Raw genomic sequence first — 23119 nt, 5'->3', positions numbered from 1 at the left:
CAGGATCAGGCCCATCGCTTCAGCCAGAGTCACTCTCAAACCAAAGCTGGGCTCCCATGTATGTCAGAGGGTGAGCTATGCTTGCCTTGCCATTTACTGACCCGCAAGCAATTGCTTAGTTTCTTCTCTGTGAAGAATAAGCACCACTGGTACATTTTCATCAAAGGTGACAAATGCCCCTAAACAACAGAGAACATCTGTTGCTGAGAAAAGGACAGGAGCTTTGAGACAAGGACTGATGCTACCCTGGATGACGTTCTCATGTACGTGATCCTTCCCCTCTGATCCTCTCACATTTCTGCTACCGTTGGTAAACCTGGTTCTCTGGCCTTGTGTTCACAAACTCACCAACCTATTCCTGCTCTGCCCCAGGCACAGAGGTTCACCTTCTCCAGCACCTCTAAATCCATCCCTCTCCCTCTCATCCTGGCACTAAAACTCAGGTCTCTCCAGCAAGCCACCACTTCGGCATCCCTGCTTCTATCCTCGGTCCCTTCAAGCAGATCTGAAATGTTGCCGTGAAAACCGCCCGCCTCCCTGAGCACTCTGAGCACACCACTCTCCTTTCAATCTCCCTCCCCGCCTTCCCTTGTGCTTGAGATCAAGTTCAAGATTTTAGCCCTCATTTTCATTTTCATTGCACTTTACAACTAACGGCAATTACTGTTGGCTCATAATTGCTGTAATGATCTATCTATGGTAGCTATTCATTCATATATATCCATGAGCACACCTACGCACACCCCTGTACATAAGCATGGTATGTGCTGATTAATGAAAGATATAGGAACAATAAAAGCCAAATCAAGCACATATTTTTGTTGAGAATGTTAGATTTCATGTTTCACAACATCCTAGCCACACCCATGCTAATCAGCCCGGGCTGCTGATTTACAGAACAATATGCTTTATTGTATGGAAGGAAAACAGTGAGTTTTGTATTGTGGTTCAAACAACTTTCAGTTTCTTGATAGTGCATTTCTTCTTGTCATTTCTCTACAGCACAGATATGTCCCAGATTACTTTGTAAACAAAGCAAAAATAATTTCTTTCATCCAACTGCAGCAGGAACTGAACAACTTAATCTGATCATTGTGTGCAAAGAAAATATTTCCAGTGACGACATCTTCCTATGTCAATTGGTTTTTATTACAGATGTCATCTCGATGTGCCATATTAATGCAGCTCTTTCTTCTCATTTCAAGATTTTAATCTAAGTTTGTTGCTCTAATATTTTATTGGTTCAAAATACATGCTGTAAAATCCATGGCCATCAAATTTTCCTGGGAGCTAAAAATAAACTGCTCTTGTCAGATATGGTTAGCTGATAAAAAGTGTCAGAGACTTTTCTGAATTACTTTGATAACTTCCTGTTTATGTGGTACTGACCCTTGTCTAATAAAGATCTTTTACACTTGGAATAAGAGAAGATACTGCAGCATACTATTCCTTAATGGACAATGCTGATTACTTTTGAAAGCCTTTAATACATTTCCCATATTAGACATGAACAGATGTCAGGGATGTTGCCAAGTGAAATTTCTTTTATGCAATCTTGGCTTGTTGTACAATAATAGCCCTTTCTCAACATGGGAAAAAATTACAGACCCAACTAATTTCCTTGACAGGGAAGAGTTACATATGTTTTCCACTTGTAGTTTTTACGACAAGTTTACAATTTTGCCAAACCTGGAACTAATTGGGACTGTTTCCAAAAATGGTCCAATAAACCCACAATGTGTACAGCTAGCCTAAAATGCAGCAAATGATTGTTTGCTTTTACATTTTTTTTCTAACAGGGAAAAGTTAGATTGCACAATTATTTCATTTAAGTTACTTAAACACTTACTGTTTCATATCCTCCCAGTTTTTGAGCAGCTTGAAACATAGTCCAAAGGTTAACTGTTAGAGGGACAATAAGTATTTAGATAAGCATTGCATTAACCAACAGATTTCAAAGAAATGTAAATCAAACAGTTTTTAAAAAAGAAAAATAGAGAAAAAAAGCTCACAGCCCTTGAAAAAGCTCCTGTGAAACATTTTCCAAAGAAGTATTTACGTAATCTGAAGAGTAAATATTAGCCCATACTATATATATTTTTAATTACATGTAAGAGAACACACTTAGATTCCTTAACAGGACTGGAAAAATACACTGAGACAAAGGTAATAGGCTCATTTGACTTCGCTGATAAGAGGCACAGTATAATGACTGTAGCACGTTTCCATAACTTTGATAATAAAAATTACTCATTGGGAAGAATGTTGCTTTTAATTATTTGTTTAATACTGATTTCATTAGCAAGCAAGCATGAGCCACACACTGGCTCACAGAGAAAGCCTATTGATTAAACAACAATATCCAATACTTACTGCAGCTCAGATAATGGCCTCCATAATCAATAAACAATAAGCTGCGTACTAACGGGTCCCATGCGAATGAACCCGGGGGGAGCACAAATGAAAATTACCGTAATAATTATGGTATGAGTGGTTGTGCCTTGCCCACGGCTGTGGGGTGGGAGGAACAGAGGCAACTCAATTCAAAAGATGTGTTGGGACGTGCTTGTTACTTCCTGTAGAACTCCTCCCCTCTCACGTGCTTTTCATCCTGGCCCACTGTCCCATGGGGCCACTGCTTGCTGCTGGTGTCTCACTTTATTTTATTTTACTTTATTTTATTTTAATTGCTAGAAGAAAAATTGATGTCACAGCTCTATGAAAGATGTATGCACTATTCCACCAACAAACAGTGATTCCCCATAGACATACTACAAATACTTCAGGCCAGACTCAGCAATAACGCTGCAGATCACGGAGGACGGGATCTCTTCTTCCGCAGGGGGATGCTCTGTTGTAGTGTACATACTGCTTCTCCCCACTAACCTATTTATATTGGCAATGTTTGCACAAGTCTTGCTGGACAAATAGAGAGCCCCGTCCTGCAAACACTTCTGCTCTTCTCAGCATACTTACTCTTGGCATTTAAGTATTTGCTGGATCAGGCCCCTAATTTATAATGAATGTCAGGCAACTTTCAGTGTATTTCAGCTGAATGTTAGCAGAGGGCCCTATCCCTGGTGGGGAATTTTAGAAATAGTACCTTAGCTTGTCTTTAAGCCCACCCTGTCCCCATGCTTGAGGGAGTGTAGAATAAAACGGGGGAAAAAAAATCCTCTCTTCAACACAAAACGTTCTGAAAGCCTCATTGAACCTTGTACTGTTTCAAAGCTATCAAGAGCTTTGCTTAGGCCTTGATTTAATCTGAATCAATGCATAATGCAACGAAGCTGTTCATAGTACATTAATTTTACTTCCATTTCAAGCAGCCAGTTTTCAGACAAACACTGTAATCATTTGGAGTTATATAAGTTTATAATGGCTGCTGGAGGCCTGTTGCAATCAGTGCCAATTGCTATTAGGTATGTAAATTGTTATGTAAAACATACAGGTTTGACATTCTTCATCAAAATAACACATGGTTTTAATCTGGGAGATAAATTAGAGTAAATAATATTTCAATCCATGGAGTTCTCCCTTTAAGGAAATAAAGTATCATTCAATCTATAGATAAGGAGGAAAAATACCCCCATTTACAGCTTTTGTTGGAAACTCTGACAGATCTACATTGCGCTGCAATATTTATGTAAAATTTAGTTACAACTGTATCTTCTCCACCTACAATTGCTTTGCAGATTGTGGCTCTACAAACTGTACATGCCAAAGCAATTCTAAACATTACATTCTGTATTAAACAGATACAGTCTGGTTTTATATTCTCCAAAGTCAGTAATTTATTAACTATAAACACATTTTGGGGCTTAAAAATATGATCGCTTTTGTGCCTTTCTTGACCACCTTTAAATGTCTTCCTTTAATATTTGTCCTTTCATAAAGAACATCTGGGCACAATAAAGATACGTCATATTATTAACTCAGAAGAAAGGCATTACAGACACTGCAGATTTACAAAACAGAAAACTAGAGAGTTTTCAACATGCCTATTTCTAGTCATAATCAGCGGAATTAAACCTATAAATATCCAGCAGCAACTACCCCAGAAGGAAGAGATGCAAATCTAGGCATAAGACAGTGAAATGCCTGGACTGGAAAATATAGATATAAACATGGTCCCCCCCATCCATAAGGCTTTAAAATTGGCTTTGTGTGCAAATGCTTTCTCCAGAGAAGCCAAACCATTCTAAAATGTCAACAAGAAAGTGAGAAAAAGGATACTTACTCTGCTTAAAACCTAAATAGGGTATTCGTTCAATTGGTGTTTTCCTTTCTTTCATATATTTATAAAGAGCCACAAGGAAAGCCTGCTCATCAGCTCTGCATTCTTCACCTACGGCAATCTTTGATTTATCCTCACTTGAGCCTTTTTTACAGTTGCTGTTGTTATTCTTGGGTTTGGGCAAAGCTGACTTAGCCTCACATTTTACCTGGGAAAAGAAAAGATGTCATATCAGATCTGGGTAACCTTTAATTTTCACTTAAAGAATAAATACCCTCTCCTAGCAGAATGGATTGTTGAAAAACCGAAGGCCAAACCATGCAACTGTGTTTGAGGGGAAACAAAGGAAGCTATTTATAGAGCTAAATGTCTTGTTCTGAATCTTAGTCACAACATTTTTAAATAGCCACATCTTTAAATCATTATAACCCATTGGTAATGCTCTCCAGATCTGCATTTTTATGACTATACATTGCTATGTCACAGACAGCTCCCATCTTTCACATACACTTGCCATTAGCAAGTCTAATAATAACCTTCGTTCCAGGATTGACACTGAGCATTGTCAACTCCCGTAGACAACCCTTGGAGCTGAGGGTGCTCAGCCCCTTCCAGGAATGCTCAGCAGCCAGCTCTGCAACGACACATTTTTCTCTCCTTTGGCCCACCAAAATAGATGCAACCCTTGGCAAGCCTTACCCAGGCAGAGCTCTCAGCACACACGAGTGGAGGTTCTGCTGTAGCACGGGCTTAAGTCAAGTGGGTTTGAGCATCTGCTTAAACTTAAGTACAGGCCTAAGTATTTAGCAGAAGGAAGAAGCCGGTAGCTGGAGCCTTTCCTGGTAGACACTGGCAGCCCCAATGCACATAAGTCTCAGAGCTCCATGTCTCCCACTGGCCTCCCCGGCAGACGTGTGCCAGTCAGGAAGTCAACAAATTGGAACCACTTTACTTCTTATCAGTATTCAAACATGGGAAAAAATATCCAGTGAGACCGGCTTAATCGTGCAGTCCTCCTGAAGATAATCCTCCCATTGAATCAAGCAAATTACAACTCGAGCGTTCCCATAATTTATGTATACAAAAAACAAAAGAAGAGAACCTTGCAAACTGATGTTTAAAAGCTGTCCATGACCAAGACGGGATCGATACATTTCCAGTGAAATACTGGAAGTCCTCTAATACAAGGTAGTGGAGATGGTTACATGTATTTTGGATTTGCACTGTCCCTTCAATGCTTTTGAGTGCCATGAGGAGCCTTCCGGCAGCTCCATACCCCATCCAAGATATGTTCTTTGTCCTCCCAGAGGGAGCAGGGAGACTGTAAAAGCCAGTATTTGGTATTCTGGGAGGACAGCACAGGAGAGCAGGGTATCTTGCTGAACAGGAAGGCAGGAGCTCTTGGTCAAGTAAGCCATTGACTCTCCTTCACTCTCCCTACTTCTAAACCAGGTGCTTCCTGGGTACTTGTTGACATTTTGGAAGTAAGTACTATGAAGAGCATTACGTAAGTACTTGTAAACAAACAACAAATATATCATTGGAAAGACTATGATATGCTTCTTTTATCTCAATAAAGCTACCCTGCGTTCAGGCTCAGGGAAAGTAAAATCTTTGCTTTTATACTCCCCCAGGGTATTAACTTTGCAGAAAGCACTGACTTAAGATTAGCTGCCTCCATAGTTTTCCACAGATGTTGGGCAAAGCAACACTAGCCCCTAACCAAAGGCGAGAAGTGGCCACAATTTTCCAAGGTAATTGATGCTGCTGAAAAATCTCCCTGTTGGACACTGCAGGGTACAGGCTCACTCCTCCCATGCAACGCAGCAGGGACTGGGAAATGGACTTCCTATGGGATTTTTCTTGATCAGTTACTGCTGAAGTATGTCCGCTGTACTGCTCGATATTCTCTGGTTGCATGGTTCAAAGAGATATTGTCTTCCTATGGCACAAGACACCATGCTTTGCCTTTTAGTAATAGATATGCTCGTTGATTAAACTTCTGTAAAGATCCTGGGTTTCATCCAAAACTCAATGGAGCTAATGGGATTTTTTTCCTCTTAGATGAACTTTGGATTTCCTCATCCACTTTTCAGTTCAGAGCTGTAATCCCTTGACTTTTTTACTTTGGCTCCTCACAAAATTATTTAACAGCTTCCCCTTATAAAGTTTAGATTACATTGTCATAGTTTTCAATGCTATACCAAAGACTGGGTTAGCACTCCCAATATGAACCCATGATTTCAAAAAATTTAGGATTTTTAATTTGAGCTGCAAATTTGTTGCAAGCTAAAACTTGGAACAATGGAACAATTGGGAACACTGGACCTGGGAACAATTTTTGAGTTTTGTCACCCACTTGCTAGGTAAAGTCAATCAATCAATCAATCTTTTAAATGGATTTTCTTTTTCAAACTGGACAATTCAGAACTATATTTGCAAAGACAGCCTGGGCATGAATGCTAAATGAAATCAAAGCTCACTGCTATGCAAGCAAACTAATGGCAAGGGATGTTACTCCCAAGGACACAAAAGGAAACAAAGAAAATAACATTAAAAAAGCCACTGGGAGTGAGAAAACCCCACGTAACACACAACCTCCTTCTCTCCAGTATACCGAGAAGCGTCTGCGGAACTCAAAGGTGCCAAAATGCAACGGACGGACTCCAAGCAGTGTCAGGTTCAACAAAGCTTTGACGAAGGCTGCAATGCTTCATCCGCTCAGCGTTCAAGGCACAAGCCTCACTTCTGCAACCTTCCTACCATCTGACAGGAGATACAGATGAATGCCATTAACGAGAACCAAAAGGGCCAAATGCCATTCTGGGTAACACCAGTGTAAATCCAGCATAAACGTATCGAAGTCAGTGAGAGCGATGCCAGATTTACACCAGGCACCACAAACTGACCTTCTCTCTCAAAACAAGATTTTGAATCTTCCTAGAGGGCAAAGATCTGGAGGAAGGTCCTGAACATGGAGTTTTGCTTGGCTCTGCTCTCTTTTCTGGTCTGCTCAGAAAGCCTGAATGACTCTGTTATTAAAGGAGAGTTCAATTTCCGCAGAGGGAGTTAAAGCTCTTTCATTGTAGCCTCGGTGTGAGTAATACCTCCAAAATGAAACTGAGGGCTAAGTCCCAGACGGGCAACCCAGCACCGCAGTATGGATAAGCTGGAGGTGTACTGAGATGGGCTCTGGGAACATCTGACCACCTCCTATTGTGTGTTCCATCAGAGGTGTATGATCCATTACCAAATGGCCGGTGAACACTCATGGGTACACCTGTGTGTTTGTCTTCTCCTGCCAGAGGTCACACACAACACAGACCATTACAGACCTGCATTTTAGAGTTTCAATCAGATAATGTCTGAGGCGCTCAGAATAAATCTCCAGGTCTGAGAGCATGCCAGGCCACCTGTGGCCACAGGAAAAGCATATCCTGGCAACTTTTAAACTAATTTCCCAGATCTTGCTGTACAAATGAAGTGAGAGATTTACTTCAGCATTTGCACTAGGAGATGTAATGAGTAGATTCATTTGGGGACAATTTCCATGTTTAACAAGTTAATCCTTTCAGCTCTTCAAAATGGTCAGATCAGTCAGTTTTAAAAAATCTTACAGTGCATTTCTGCACACTTTGAATGGGAACGCTCTTTGGGAGCATGAAGCAGGTACGATGAGGGTCACGCTGGAGCCTGCAAGTCCCAAAAGCCTGTCCAGCACCGATGACACATGAAGCATGAAAGCCTCCAGAGTCCTGGGAGTGTTTGGAGAGAATAGCTTGATATAAGTCTCTCCAGGAGAGCTGATCCTGCCTCAGTAGATGGCCTCATATTCTTGTGATTTTTACATACCCAACCTGGGAAGGAACTCCCCTGGGATCTTCCCCAGGAGGTACTAAAATGGATGCAGTGACCAGCAAGGAGATCAAAAGCAAGAAGTGGTACACGAAAGACCCACTTCCCCTGGCAGCACCCGCAGGTCCAGGACCACATTGTCCGTCCCGCTATTGCTCTATTTTTAACAAGCCCACCTACACTGGAATTTACTCAGAGCTGCTTCTACCCAACCAAACGCTCTTCTGTGTCACGTAACAGTAAAAGCCTACAAAATAATCTGCTGATGGTTCAAGGTAAACATGCCTAATGAGAACTAAGCTGTAAGAAGGTACAAAGCTTTCTAGTCATTGGCAGCTGAGAACATGAAATTCAGCAAGTCGTTGCAATCATGTGGCTTGCGTTGGTCTTGACAGGCTCAAAACCACAGTCTTCAGAATGCCACTTCTTCCATTTCCCAAGCCAAACCGTACAGCCACTGTGTCTCTGTCAGAGCCATCGCCCTGCCACCCAAGAAATGAGGCTGCTGTCAGACACTGGGTGCCATGATCTGAGGATGAAAGCAGCAAGACTTCTGGTCAAAAGGGATTTTAGCTGGAACAGGAATACGGCCAGGACCGCTGCCCAAATGTTTCAGCACCTGACACAAGTGGATTTGTCCCGTTTACACTAGCAGTGTTCAACTCTGCTTTCCATGGACCCATTGCCAGCATTAGTTGGAGATGGAACATGGACAGAGGAGGAAAACCGATGGTGAAGCCCAACACGGTGCCTAAGACGATGACTTAACCTCCCAACTGTTCCCAACAATGAGAAGACAGTAGGTGGATCTCCATTCCCCCCTTCCCCAAATACACTTCCCCTCCTTCCCCAGAAACCCATAGGCAGGGTCTGTATAAGTGCAATACATCTGCTGTAGGGGGTTTCTGATTCACTGTCCCTCTTATTAAAGTATATCCACAGCCCTGAGACACAGATTGATGTAAAGAACTACAGTGAAGTCAGTGCGACTACATACAAGGAGATTATATCATGAGCATGTCTATTATTTATAATGAAATTAAGCTGGCCAAGATAATTAATACTATTAATATCTGCACTATGATGAGCACAGTATGACTAGATAAATAGGTGGAATTACTTCTTATCTGAAATATCCTCCCATTCCACTAGTAGGGTGAACCCAAATATAAACAGAGAGGATAAACAATTTGGTATGAAGTGTTATTGTTGTTTTTTATTATCTAATACCTACATATCAGGTGCTGAAGAGGCAGAACTACTTGTGCTACAGTCCAGGGTGCTTTGACAACACGGTCCATGCTGCAGTTTGCTGGTAGTATTTTAACATGAAAAACAGCTTGGGGGAAGGGGGAATTGAGGCAAATTGAGACATTTTCACACCGCGGATTTTGCACATTCTTCCACAGAGCAAAAACATTCAGGCAAACTCTATAGTATCTGGCAGGACCCCGCAACTCAACACACCAGGCTCCATTGCCTTTTACTATGCCTGTCTAATATGATAGTACAGACTCCAACTGAGCACAATAGGGCACAAAAAGAAGAGAAACAGTGACTTAAGGGCAGAGCTTCATCATGAACTTCAGCCTCTTTACAGTCATCAACAGAAGGCACAATTTTAACTGAACTCCTAGGGAGGAGGAGGAGGTGGAATGTAATTTGCCTTCCTATGAGAAACTGAGAGCAGAACACTTCCACTTGACCTCTTTAACCTCCTAATCTCCCAGGACATTCACTGCATACAACAATACCAACGTAAATGGATCTATAGATTCACTGTATTTCCTAAAGAGATGGTCACAACAATGGAAGTGTTTTTCAGATACACATCCATCTAATTTATTGAAACAATGGATTTGGGAGGAGTTGGCCTAAAAATTCAGTCTCTGCAAACCTGTTTAGCTGTTTAGCTCAAAAGTATCACAGTGACAAAGTTCTGCCTCAGATAAAAATCTACAAGTATTGCTCTAAGTAATTTTCCGTCTTTGCATCTTACAGTTTCAAATTAAATCATCTTGAAAGGAGCCATTTGTGCTGCTTTTTTTAAAGAGAAAACCAAATTCCTATTTAAAACCACACTGACAACATAGAAAATAGGATGTAAATTACACTACAGAAACTCCATTTTTAAATATTTTAAGGAAAAGACACAAACCCATAAACATCTAAAAGATTAAGTCTATAAACACAAATCATTGATCCAATTTTTACTTGCAGTATGGGCTAAGCACTGCAGCACATACAGAAGACTCTGTAAAAGCATGCACTATTCAACAAACCCTGCAACATGCAGCTCAGCACTAAGTATTAAAGAAACAGCCCAGATTTTTCTTTTAAGCTTTCATACTGAATTTCTGCCTTTATCTTTTTTTTTCTAACTTAAAAAAAGTCAAGATCTTAACATCAGGGTAATGTCATTTGTATGCGCTTCTTAGAAACCATTACTGAAGCGGCTCTTGTTTCATAGTCTGTTTATCTTCAAACTTATATTTAGAAGTACATTGTAACAGGGTGAGCTGCTCCCTGGTTTATTTTTAATTTGAAGATACTGTCACAAACTATGTTTGTGTGTCACAGAATGTGAAAACTAACACTAGGTGCCAAGAAAGCTTAAGCACTACCAGTTACCAACAAGCTGATAGCATTAGGTTGTTAGGTGATTATAGTTGCTGGTAACTTTGAACACAGACATGAATTAAAGTGAAGAATAAAACTATTGAAAAAAAATTACATTTATCTCCCCAAGAAAATAAGTTACATTCTAAATTTGAAACAGCATGCTGGGAAACAAAGGCAGGGCTGTACCTAAAAAAGGAGAGTGTACTGAAAAGAGTATTATTAAGTGATTTACCTTGGCAACAGCTTTGCTTTCAGAATTATTGTTGGAATCCTTAATGCCATTTAATGAATCTCTTCTCTGTGGGCAAGGCTTCTTTTTGCGCGGTCTGCCTTTAAGATTTGGCGCTGAAAATTAATGAAGAATAATTTGAGCACATTGTCTTGTACTGGATTCTTAACAGCTGAAAGCATAATAAGTAGTTCCACTACAATCAGTCACAGAAATGTATACATCTGTCTACTGTAAATGCTTATTACGAGATTCCCATCCTCTGTGGGTTACATCTTGACACACTATACGTTTCTATAGAATATCCCCCAAGGCTAATCTATTCTACTTTCACATAACTAATTAATATAAAGTCAAACACTGGTCTCTGAAGGACTCGGAGAGAATGCACAAATATTTCTCCATGGTACAAAAAAGAACAAACTAGAATATTAATAGGTAACTTTGCATTAATCAGGCTGCTGCATTTATTATTTCTAATCTTCAAGTGAGAGTACTAACTACTATTTCCAACTTTGGGAAACATCTGGTTTTGGAAATGTTCTGAAATATTGAAATTCCTTACAGCTCCAAGAAATGTTTATATATCCTGTCATTCTTGTCAAAGTTCTTCTAAAAAAGTTAAAAAAAAAAAAAAAAATTACCCCCGAGTCCTGAAATGGATCAAAAAAACCCGTAACAACTAGTTCTGGAAGTTGACAAGTACTGAAATAAGTGATTGATTGTTTCATAAGGGTTACATACCACACATATAAATTAACATGAATCACTTTCAGTTTTGTCCAATTCTTAAGATAAAACAGCTCTGAAGTAACACAGTGACTAAATCCTAACCGTGCTGAGCCATATGTAGAATGAGATATGGATCATCATAAAAAATATCAGACTCAACTTTCAATAGTGGTATTACAATATAAATTATGATCACATACAGAAATAATAGATGAAGCAGATGTTTGCTCGTTATTACGTGTCCTGCCTGCTTTCAGATTTAAAAATCAGCCTCCGACTACTATGGCAACATTTAAAATGATAAGCAATCATTAACTAATGACTGTACCGAAGAAGATAATTTCCTTTAAACCTTTAATTTCTAGGTAACCATTGTTTTCATTACTTAAAGGGATGATTAGAACAATGTCAGAAATCTAAACACCACAAACCTCTTGAGTGCCTTCTAATTGTTTCTAATCTTACATTTGTCACACAGTAAGCCAGTGGTTTCAGGACATTTTACATTTTAATTAGTTTGCAAACACAATAAAGGGTGCTAATTTGATTTTATAGTTTGAGTAACAGTGTCATATTTGGTCTGTTCAGAGAAAAAGAAAAGCCGTGGGTTTAAAACCAAAAGTCCAAAAGACACATCCTTTTTCTTCCCCCAGCACTGGCACATGGTAAATATATATATATATATATATGCATATGCGTATGTGTATAAGTCCATATTTGTGTCTATATAAAGATATGTTTATCTCCCTATAGAAATATTTCCATCTATCTCCAGTGAAGCACATTCTGCTTATTGAAAAGTACTGCAGAAAGCAATTCTGAAATTGTCATCTGAGGCTAACATGCAAAAGCAAACAAAGAGAGAAAGAAATTATTACCCATTCCAGTCGACAAACATCTGCCTGATTTATATCTGTACTCATGAATGCTACAGCATGTGACTGCACACTACGTTGCTGGAAGTCTCGACTTGGTGTGGATGTCAGTCTTACACAAAATGAACACTAAGAGTATTTGCTCCGTGCTTACAAATCCCCTCCCCCAGCAGCTCCATTACTCATATAAACAGAGATGAGCGACTCGGCGGGAGCGTGGGATGAGCTCTGAGGACTCCAGCGCCGGCTGTCAGACTGCCAGCCCCGGCCACGCCGCCCTGCCTTATTTATAAACCCCGCTCATCCCTCTGCCTTTGATGTCTTCCCGATGCCCACTTTTTTTTGCACACGACCTGGATGGGATGGACAGATCCTTGACCATGGTTAGCCCCAGCAGTCGCACCTTCTTTAAAAAGGTACTGAAGAAAATAGAAATGTTCCCTCAATTTACTAAACCCTGGCACATGCGTTAAAACGTTAATCTTTGAATGAATGGATCCCCCGACCCGGTCCAACCAACGGCCGGAGAGAGATGTGGTTCAGCTAGGATCAAATATACTTGCATGTGAATTACTTTTTCTTGCTTTCTTTTTTTTTTAATAAATAAACAAACTAATTCAAGGCTCCATGTTTTCAAACATACTTGTTATCCTGAGTTTTGGCACTGCACTTTGTATCACACTATAAAGCACTCCTAATGTTTTGCTAAAAGCTTTAAAAGCAAGAAGGCATTTGTTCCTAAATTCCAGGTATATTGAGCTTGCATATAAACGCTGTTTGAATTGGAGCTTTCCACGGCAGAACTGGCACAAACCCACTATGAAATGGGGTATTTGCATTCTCCCCGTGGCTCAGGAGCTGCAGCCGGGAAGGTCTGTCTGCAGCACACACGAGGACCATCCCACACGTGGCACCGTACGACTTTAAATCACTTTAAGCCATTCCAGATCAGACGCACAATTAACAAGAAAGCAGCAATAGGAATTAATACCAGAAGAGAAGGCCCTTGCCTCTAGTATCTACTCTGTAAAAGAAAACATTTGAAATAGTTCCAGTCACACTTGAAACAAAGCCATTAACATTTGCTCCCTAAATCATTATAAATAAATGCATTATTCGAAGATTATTTATATTTCAGCTATATCCATTTTGTTCCCTTGAGCTAGGAAATATGATTAGGACCGAAGGAATAATTTACAAGTCACATACTTGTTTTAATTTTTTTCATCTTTTGTTTCATTTATGACATATTCATGAGCACACTGAAGATATCTTGAATTTGTTATTAATAATTATTTTAAAGGAATTTTACAAATATGTTGTGGCTTAGTCCCAGCCAGTTCAGTATGTACTAGACAGCTAAGTGAATATCCCATGTTTTTTTCTGCTTTCTGGTGGAGGAGGACTTCTGGCATGACTACCTGAGAATATCTGAAACAATTCAATTTCTTCACGTGTTTGCGCATATGGCTTTCAAATTCATTTTCTGAAAGCATTTGTGGCACTGAGACCTGATAACTTGCACATTCCCAGAAGGTGAGAACATAAGCAAAGCAAATTAAAGTAAAAAATTGAATAAATAAGTACAGAAAAAAGTTTGCATTTATTTACCACCTCTTTAGTCTAAGTACCTGAAAACAGGAGCATGAGAGATATGACATACTACCAGTTTACATACTTTCTTTCCTGTGCATTTGACAACATGTTTGCTTTTGCCAATTTGTGGGGGTTTTCCCTTCCTTTCTTTCTTTTTGCTTCCTGATGTATCTGAAAGATGGAAAAATTCAGCTACTGAAATGTCCACTGGGACCCTTGGTGGGCTGCTGGGAACTTTTTTTGCCTCTGCTTAGATGGGATTCAAAGGATCAATATTAGGATAGCATAGGTGCCCTGTACGCGCAAGGTTTGGGATACAAACCAGAACACGCCCATGCCTGCAATCGGCAGCTGACAACACCCCGGGAGAGCAGAGCTACTGCTGTTCAAGGCAGGCAGGCATGGAAGGGCTGTCAGCAGAGACGTACACCCAGTACAACACAAATGGCCCAAACCTCTGAGTTCGGACCTCCGGAAGCGAAAGGGCGTTCATCCACTTGAAGCCCATACATGCCTGTGCCTTGCTGACTCAAGGAGCCTCTTCTTGAGATTATAGCTCATCCCAAGTTTGCTAGTCATCACAAAGGGCAAGTTCATTTAGAAAATGGCAACGCACAAGAAATTATCTTCCCTGCAAAATCTGCAGGTGCAATAGCAATCTAGAGCCCAGCAGGGAAAGCCACTTCACCAGATGAGTCCTGGCAAACATTTCAGGTATGACCACGTAAAACACACCAGCTGCAAAACGCACACAGTATGAGCTAACGCTCCTCGTGTTAGGAGAGCTGGAGGAGCATGAGGGCATGCTTCCCACCTTGGGCTGATTATCTTTTCCATACACGTCACCATTGTGTCTGCTAACTTTACCCATGAACAGGAGTTCAGAGGGACCATTTCAGCACTCCTTGGATGCCAGTTTTATATCAGCATGTTGCTTCCTTGTTTCCCTGAGCAGCAGATCCAGCTGGTGTCATTTAAACAAACCTGTCCCTGAGAGCCCACCAACCCGGTTGGCCCTGCAATGCAACCACCACCGCCTGCAATGCTGCCTACTGCTGCAGAGGATGCTAAGGCTGTAACATGGGATTTCACAAGGAATCAACCAAGAATCCAAGATGAACAAAGATCTAATTCAAGCGCAAGCATTTGTAACCATAAAGAACAAAAGGTGTGATTATTAACTTGTATGCATGTGGTATGGACATTGTTTTTCAGCTGACTACTACTTGGTGGTAAAAGTCCTGTGCTCCTGATTAAGTGAAAGTGTGTGAAATGGACATGTCATGAATATCAACAGTTACACAAGCCATGATGATAACTGTATCTTAACAACTCTTCCCATTCTGGAATACGTCTTAGTGTCATCTCGGTTGTGAATTCTCAGGGAAAAGAAAATTATTTATAGGAATCTGCCCAGAGACAGGAATGTTTTCTTCCCCTCCATGTTTGAAAGGGTCCCTGGGTGTTGTCTGGAAACAGGTAGTCACTGCAAATCACACAGAGATTGCTGCTTGCCGTTCGACATGAGGGATCAGTATTTCTCAGAAGACCATGAAACGTTAACTCATGATTGAGCAGGACACAAGGAGACTGGGCAGGAGAAAAAAAAAGAGGGAACAGCTTGTGCCTGTGCCAGTGGAGTGAGAGAGGGAGACGGGGAGCCAGAGAGGGGAGAGGCAGGAGGTGTGTCACCAGCCCCTCCTCCTGTGCTGCATGGCCGGAGAGGTCTCCTTTCGAATCACACACTTCCCACACCTGCCTGGGCCACGGCCAGCTGCCCCACGCTGTGCCAGCCTCCGTCATGCTATGGCAGTAGGGTGCAGGAGGAGGCAGCCACAATCATCCTGCCAAGCTGTTCCTTCCCTTTCATGTGGCTCTCTGGGACAAGAAGGAGGGGAGGAGTAATGCCCTTGGCTTTTTCGGTTTGGGTAGGGGAAACAACTTTTGCTGGCCACAGCCATGCTGAGCTCCTTCCCAACACCCCTTGGGCTGTCTAGAAACTCCTTCTCCTCCTGCAGGAGAGCAAAAGGAGGAACACACAGCCATGGTCTTCACGAGTGAGGAACGAAAGGGAAGGTGAGGTGCAGAAGCTGCCACTGCCACCTCCTCTGTGCAAATCCTCACTCACATGCACACCTGCCTTTAAAAAAACCAAAAGCATTTAGTCCCTGATGTAATGTAACTGCCCTCAGTAATCTGAAATTAAGATTTAATCACTCTTTTCTTCTTCCTAGATGGAAACTTGTACCTTGCCTCCTCCCCAAACTGCGGCTAAGCTTTGCAGTGCCAAAACACCAGCAATACCCTAAGTGTTTTTATTACAAAGCGACACACCTGAGAGGTTAAATGCAAACCCTGTGTTATGCATGGCACAGGGAGTTAGATTATCTGTAGATGTAGACTGGCAAATCTTTGCTGACTAAAATGTACCCCAGGAAGAAGCTGACCTGGTGATCCTGAAGCCCAAAGCCTGTTCTTGTGAGCTGACCACCATAATCAAACAAGGCCAATCCAGAGGCACCTGCAGCAGTGAATTAAAGACCAGGTGTTGGAGATAAGCTCAGTAGCAGGCTCTGACCCACAAAGCAAGAGATGCACACAGAAAAGAAAGGAGCTCAGGGTCAATGCTGCTCAGACCAGCTAGATGTTTCCTTGAAGCTAGAGATCTCTGTTCATGAAGCCATGAAACAGCATTATTGCTGAAAAATTACATCTTCCCCTCCAGCACTCTCATCAGCCTGTGCAAGCATCAGGATATCATAGGTAATTGGGAGAGGGCCAGAAGGTGAGGAAGAAGATGGCTACACTGCGCACCCGCTCAAAAAATTCACAAGGTTGTGGCCACTGCTCTCCTGCCACTACCACCCTCAGCTGCTCAACTTTCAGGGACACTGTCTGCTCAGCAGAACATGGGGAACAGGAGTGTTTCCAAGCCTCATCGCCTAGTATAACTCCCAGCTCTGGGTTAAACCCAAGGATTAAACCCGATTTCTACGCAGGGGAAAGAGAAGTACCCAAGAACGGGAGCTGCCGAGGTCAGCCATGATTAAACACTACATATGGTGGAAAAGTGTAGGCTGCCACAAGAAGACAGCACCTCCACCGGCCACCTTCTTTACTTGCATCCCCAGGAAGGGGAAGTGATTGCTGGACTTACCATCTTCCTGTTATCAAGTCAGCCTCACTTGAGCCATGTCCATGCTGAGAATGCAACGTACTATGTACACATGGCCACCCCTAGATGCACAAGTAAGTCAAGAGACAATGGCTGTGGTTTTGGGGTACCTGACTTTAGCAGGTTAGTTACAGTAGAACTATCTCTTTTTTTTTTAGGAGTCTGATTATCATCGGAAGTCCAATGAGTTCCACCCTCCCTGTAACCCTGTTTTCCAGATGCACATATTTTGGCTGATGTAAAAGATGTGTTGTTATAGGGAGGGTGTTAAAAAAAATAGTGGCTTTCACACAGCTGAGGTCAAGCTATGTTGGCATTTTGTCAAAATCAGTGGTGTAGCCAAGAGTTCTTAATGAGCCTGGAATGCATTACCTCATTTGTCATACCTGGATCACTTACTCATGCTGAGTCCAAAATAACCTTGGACCTTGTTGGCTGCTCAACAAACCATGTAAGTAAACAGTACTGTACTCATGCCTCAAACATGTACCTTTTTCTTCCTCGCTCCACATCACTTACTCTAGAGAACATCTAAGCAATTGTAATGCCCATGATCAAAGTTCTTGCCTTTTCCAGGCCTCTCTGATCTGCATTAACTATTTCCTGATATGACTTTTGATTCTGGCTTGCTGGTATTCCAGTTTCTCAGAAACACTTCAAAAGTGGGAGAAAAAAACAAAAAGGAAAAGAAAAGGGAAGGACGGCCATTGCCGTATTTCACTGAGAAATGTACTGGGGTAGCTGCTCAGCATTGCTAACGCACTTACAACTTACACTGCCAACCAGATTCTGGCTGCCTGCTGTTTTTGTGACCATGTTTCTGTCCTGTGGAAAGATGAAAGAAAAGGAAGGAACAACAGCATTTTTGCCAAAAGCAAGAGTATGATAACACAAAAAACCCAACTGAGCTTGTAAAAATGTCGAGGGCCATCAGCAAAGAAGGGCCAGTGGAAGATCTGGGTCTACATTTAGGGTAGGCTTAAACAGTCAGATGAGCTCTAAACATGAGACGTGGGAATGCATGAGAGGGAGGTAATCACAAAGCCAGGATTAAGGTGGAGCACCGGAAGGTGCAAGAAGTTAGTAAACAGGAATGCACTGTGGTGCTGGGTTCAGAATAGAAGTGTGCTTGCACGAGGCAAGCTGCAGCACACCTGCTAAATGCACCAACAGTCTCTCCTCCCTATAGGACACCTTGCAGAATGTCACCTTGCAGAACGTCTCCTCACAGAATCCTTTTGCACTGTGCCAGTCCTTCGTACATCTTCCAGTTTTCACACACGTGCACAAAAGCTGTGATACCAGAATGCTTGGCCCTAAGCTGCAAAACCATCAGTAGATACAGAACAGACTAGGAGACTTTCCCTCTTAGGCAGGTGGAAACGGCAGGATGTGTCAGATCACAGAGCTATTCGTGATTCAGGTGCCAAACAGAAGCTGGAGGTGGCATACGGAGGTGCCTGGCCATCCAAGTCAAGGTGAGAGGAATGGTCCCAGATCTCCAGAAAATCCATGAACCGACCATGCCTGCTGGCAGGTGGCAAATAGCTGGTTGCTGAGGACATCCCTAAAGCAGCCTGGCAAAAGTTAGCTCTTGGCTGAAAAACATGCTTACATGTTGCACCTTTTAAAATGTAATGAATAGAAAGTTAACAGTTTTAATGGTTTTAACACTTACCCCTCTAGGGGGCTTCTGGCATTCTGCAATATCTCAAAGTTAAGAAAAGCATATTGCTATATTTAAGCATGGTCTCAAAAACTGTTCAAAGGTTAGTTAATCTCACATACTGTTCTGGAGTCCCAGCTGCTTCCTTGATTTCCTTGTTGCCTCCATCTCTGTTTTCTCTCCTTCACCTCATTCCCTTTTCTGCATCCTGAGTTCAGGATCTTAGATTCCATTTATTTTCCTTTCACCCCTCAAAGTTTATTTAAAAGCTTCTGCCTCCTGGAAACAGGGTCTGAGAAGGAGGGCCTGGGGCATTTATTGCCCAGGCACACTGAGCAGAGCTGGTGAAGAGAAGCAAGTTGCAACCAACCTAGTATTGCATCAAAGGGTCAGAAATTGAAGTGGCCGGAAAATAAAGCAAAAGATCAGACTACACTAAAAAAACCAGACCTTTGTTTAGGAAACAACAGTATCAACTGAATTTGGGGGAAACTCTCTATAGGATCCTAAGTACACCTATGGAAGTCAGTGATGAGCACCTACCAACAACTAAAGCTCTCATTGAGCTCTGGTGGTCACGCAGCCTCTCCACAAACACACACCTCTTGCCTACTCAAGCGGCACATAAAACAATTTGAATATTAAAACTATTTTTACTAGACTTTTTCTAAATGCAAACACTTGTTATTCCTTTCTTTATAACTGAACGTGCCAGACCTGACCTGGAAACTCCGGAGTACAGCAGCAAACCACCTTGCAGGGAACAGTAAGGATCCACGCTGCTTTCTAACCCACACGGAAAAAGAGCGGACTTGTGTAGCCATTTCTGAAAGTTTTGTTTTGGAAATGAGATATCCCATGCTCCATGTGGGGAAAATCAATTTGCTACCTCTCTAAAGAAAACATTCCTCATTTGGAAATAAGTGAAACAGACACTTCCTTGTGTGGATTAATGTGGAGACATATGACTTGCTGCAGACTGTTGTTTTGACCCCCCTCCTGACCAGACAATCTCTGAAAAAAGCAAAAAGGTGGTATTTTTCATGGATTACAGTTCAGGCTAGCATTGCTTTTAATAGAAAAGTTAGAGGCATTGCAAATACCAGGTTGGCCAATTATGCCAGAAATTGAATGTTTTTCGTTTCCATGGAAGATGGGGACAAGATTCAGGACAAGGCTTGGAGTCTCGTTTTCTTCATTTCAGCATGGTTGGAAGTTAAGACTTTTGCTTGATCGGGGCTTCTTTATGTCCTGCTGACTGATTTGGGTTTTAAAAAAATGGAAAAGGTTGTGGGGGTTTTTTTGACAAAATCTATACACGTGTTAGAAATTATGAAGTGCAGTTAATTGAAAAGGGGAGCTGAAGACTTCAGAGAAAAATCTATGCCTGACAAATATGTGACATTCAAATAGACCTTAGAGCAAATTAAAATAATAATAATAAAAAAATCCAGTGTAGGCCTATTACTGGCTACAGATGACAGGATTGTTATTAATGATTCAAAAAGAGGCAGAGGTGTTTGGTAAATATTTGTTCCATACTTGCAAAGAAGCCAGATGATGTGCTTGCAAAAGAATATAATTAAAGCCAGTCAATTGACTTGGTTTTACAGAAACCAGATCTTAAAACAACAGAAAAGAAAAACAAAGCACCTTATTTTATACTTTGAAACTACAAGCTTGGTTAGAGAAACTAGCTGCACGCATGGAACTTACCTGCATTTCAGTAAGACAGCTGATTTAATACTAGATAACACTTTGATTAAAAAACAGCACTACATAATTTTATTCAAGCATATATTAAATGGATTAAGAACTGGCTAAATGAAAGAGCTAAAAGCAGGCATCAGTGGGGAATTTCTATCAAATGAAAATATTTCTGGTGGGATTCCACAGGGGCTGCTCTTAGCCTTGCTAGTATTCAACATTTTCATCAGTGAAATAAATATAAGGTCCCTGACAGTAACATTCACACTGACACAAGGACTGGCACAATGCTAACACTGAGTCATACAAACGAGTAATCAGAAGGAAAAATGGACCACGCAAGCTCTTCGGTACAGCTCCAGCATGAAGCCCGTGAGCAAGGACTACAGGTCCCACTGACCAAGCCAAGGCTGGTACTTCACAGGCCACCCCCCACTGAAAATTCAACATACCCTGGTAGCAAGATGCTGTGGCCAAAGAGAGGTCTGCCTTCAAGGGGGAGATCTGAATAACTCAAGCTGTGCTGGGTTTGAGCGAAAATGACTGAGAAGTGACTTCACCAGGTAATATGAGTCCCTCAAAGGTGAGAAAAAGCTGGTACTCAGAGGTGAGGAGGCATAACCAGGCACGCCTAGGCACTGCAGTCCACATATATGATCTAATGCCAGTATACGGAGGCACGCATATGACCAGCTTTCAAAAGACCTTTCAGGAAAAGCCTGAGCCAGACACAAGCTGGTGTGCACAGTGCAGGAAGAAATGCATGCAATTTGAGGGTCTTTGTCAAGATATCAGACTGGAGCTGGGTGTCCTGCCTCAGCCATGGCGAGGGCCGGGTCCAGGCTGCTGCTGGGATAGCCTCGTCGCTGCGGGCGGCTGCAGCAGCCTGGCTGGCTGCACGGAGGAGGCGTCCAGCTGTCTGGCTGTGGTCCTTGCTCAAACAGCTGTTTCCCTTCTCCTTCAGAAATAAGGTGGTGAACTGGATGAAAGCATTTGCCGGTAATTTTGGCTGATGAGCCACTACTTGGGGTTCATACCAGATTAGATGACTCAGTGGTTCTTCTGGTGAGAAACTGCATGAGTACAGGATCAAATACAGTAAAGTACTGTGCTATGCAGCACAAGGAACGTGAAGAGCCGTAGCCTTGATTCAGCAAAGTACATGCCTAACTTTTAAAGATCTGGAGCATGCAAAGACCTCTGATGACCTCACTGGGGCTATTCACATTTTGAGGCTGACCCTGTGTTAAGCATCGAACACAACCAAGCCAGCATGACTCTCTGTGTCACTAACGGGAAAGAAGCATTCAAGCCCTAAACAAGGAAATCGTCGTATCTCATCATGAAACACCACGTGCTTGGGCAGCATCACAGGATCAGACATGGGTTCATCAAGTTTCCCTTTCCCTCAGAAATCTGCAGTCAATCTCCAGCCTCCAAGCCCTCCACCCCCAAAGGTCACCTCCTGGGAAGCAGCACCTGGTGGACAGGGGCTTCACTTTCTGTAGGAGGGTCACAGCAATACACAAGAAGTGCACATCTGACTTCTCAGAATAGTCTGGGTTAAAAAAAAAAGAAAAAAGAAAAAAAAGCAAAGAGAGGAAAGAGTGAGCAGGCACAAATGGATTATGTAATAGCCAAGACAAAAGCAGTGCAAACACGGCAGCAAGAAGTGAAAATGCACAGCAAACCCATGCCAGTCAGCCTCTCTCATCAAAACTCAGCAGAACACCCAAGGTAGACTTCCCATTGGAGGACTACAGAAAATAAAAGAGAAGTAAGAACACACAGCAAATCCTAAGGCGGCTTTCCTAGCAATATTTCCTTTTCTCTCCAGTAAAAGCCAGCGTTTGTGAAATTGCTGTCTAGCAGAGTCAGCAGTACCCAATGGAGACGTGACCTACATACCTCGGAAATACAATAGATACATAGCCAGTCATATGCACGTAGATAGGCAGATGAGATGGGCTAATTGACTGGTAAAGGATAGATGCTGTGTATGAATCTCAACAGGCAGAAATTCATGCAAGAAGCATAAAATGGACGGTTTCCTGAGACCTTGCTTTTGGGAATGACAACAGCAGCATGGAAGCTATGATCATCCAGTTGTGCACGACATGAAAATGACAAATATATTATTTAAATCTCTTGCATTTCTGATTTGTAACTGATTATATAAGAAAGAAAAAAATTTTTTTTAGTGTAAGACTATTATAATTTTCTTTCATTTTTTTTCTTTGCACTTGATCACTGCACTGCGAAGTAATCAAAATCTGTTAGGCATAATCAACCTGCCTGAAGATATTAGTAAAGTAACATGCAGAAGCTAGAGACTAAGTTCACCCCTTGATGCCTACATTCAGCTGCCACCACAACAAGGACTACACAGTGCGTTAGGTGGAGACAGGAGCAGCAGCCATCGCCT

The 23119-nt window shown here is 41.9% G+C and overlaps 1 protein-coding gene across 3 annotated transcripts in view; it reads right to left on the bottom strand.

The window, feature by feature from the left end:
- Positions 1-23119, bottom strand: part of ARID5B (AT-rich interaction domain 5B) — a 122964-nt gene that overhangs the window by 26973 nt on the left and 72872 nt on the right. For 2 of the 3 annotated variants that reach the window (XM_076339325.1, XM_076339323.1), the window contains 3 exons: positions 10947-11059; positions 4241-4445; positions 1850-1902 (listed from right to left, as the gene is read on the bottom strand). In XM_076339325.1, the coding sequence (XP_076195440.1) occupies positions 1850-1902; positions 4241-4445; positions 10947-11059 (371 nt within the window). Of the gene's footprint in view, positions 1-1849; positions 1903-4240; positions 4446-10946; positions 11060-12553; positions 12661-23119 lie in introns of those variants that run through there. The other variant, XM_076339326.1, reaches the window with a different exon arrangement.

This window comes from Aptenodytes patagonicus, chromosome 5 (assembly GCF_965638725.1).
Source record: "Aptenodytes patagonicus chromosome 5, bAptPat1.pri.cur, whole genome shotgun sequence".
Classification (NCBI taxonomy): Eukaryota; Metazoa; Chordata; class Aves; order Sphenisciformes; family Spheniscidae; genus Aptenodytes; species Aptenodytes patagonicus.
The sequence above is the reverse complement of the archived record's forward strand: the minus strand, read 5'-3'. Positions and strand labels throughout refer to the sequence as shown.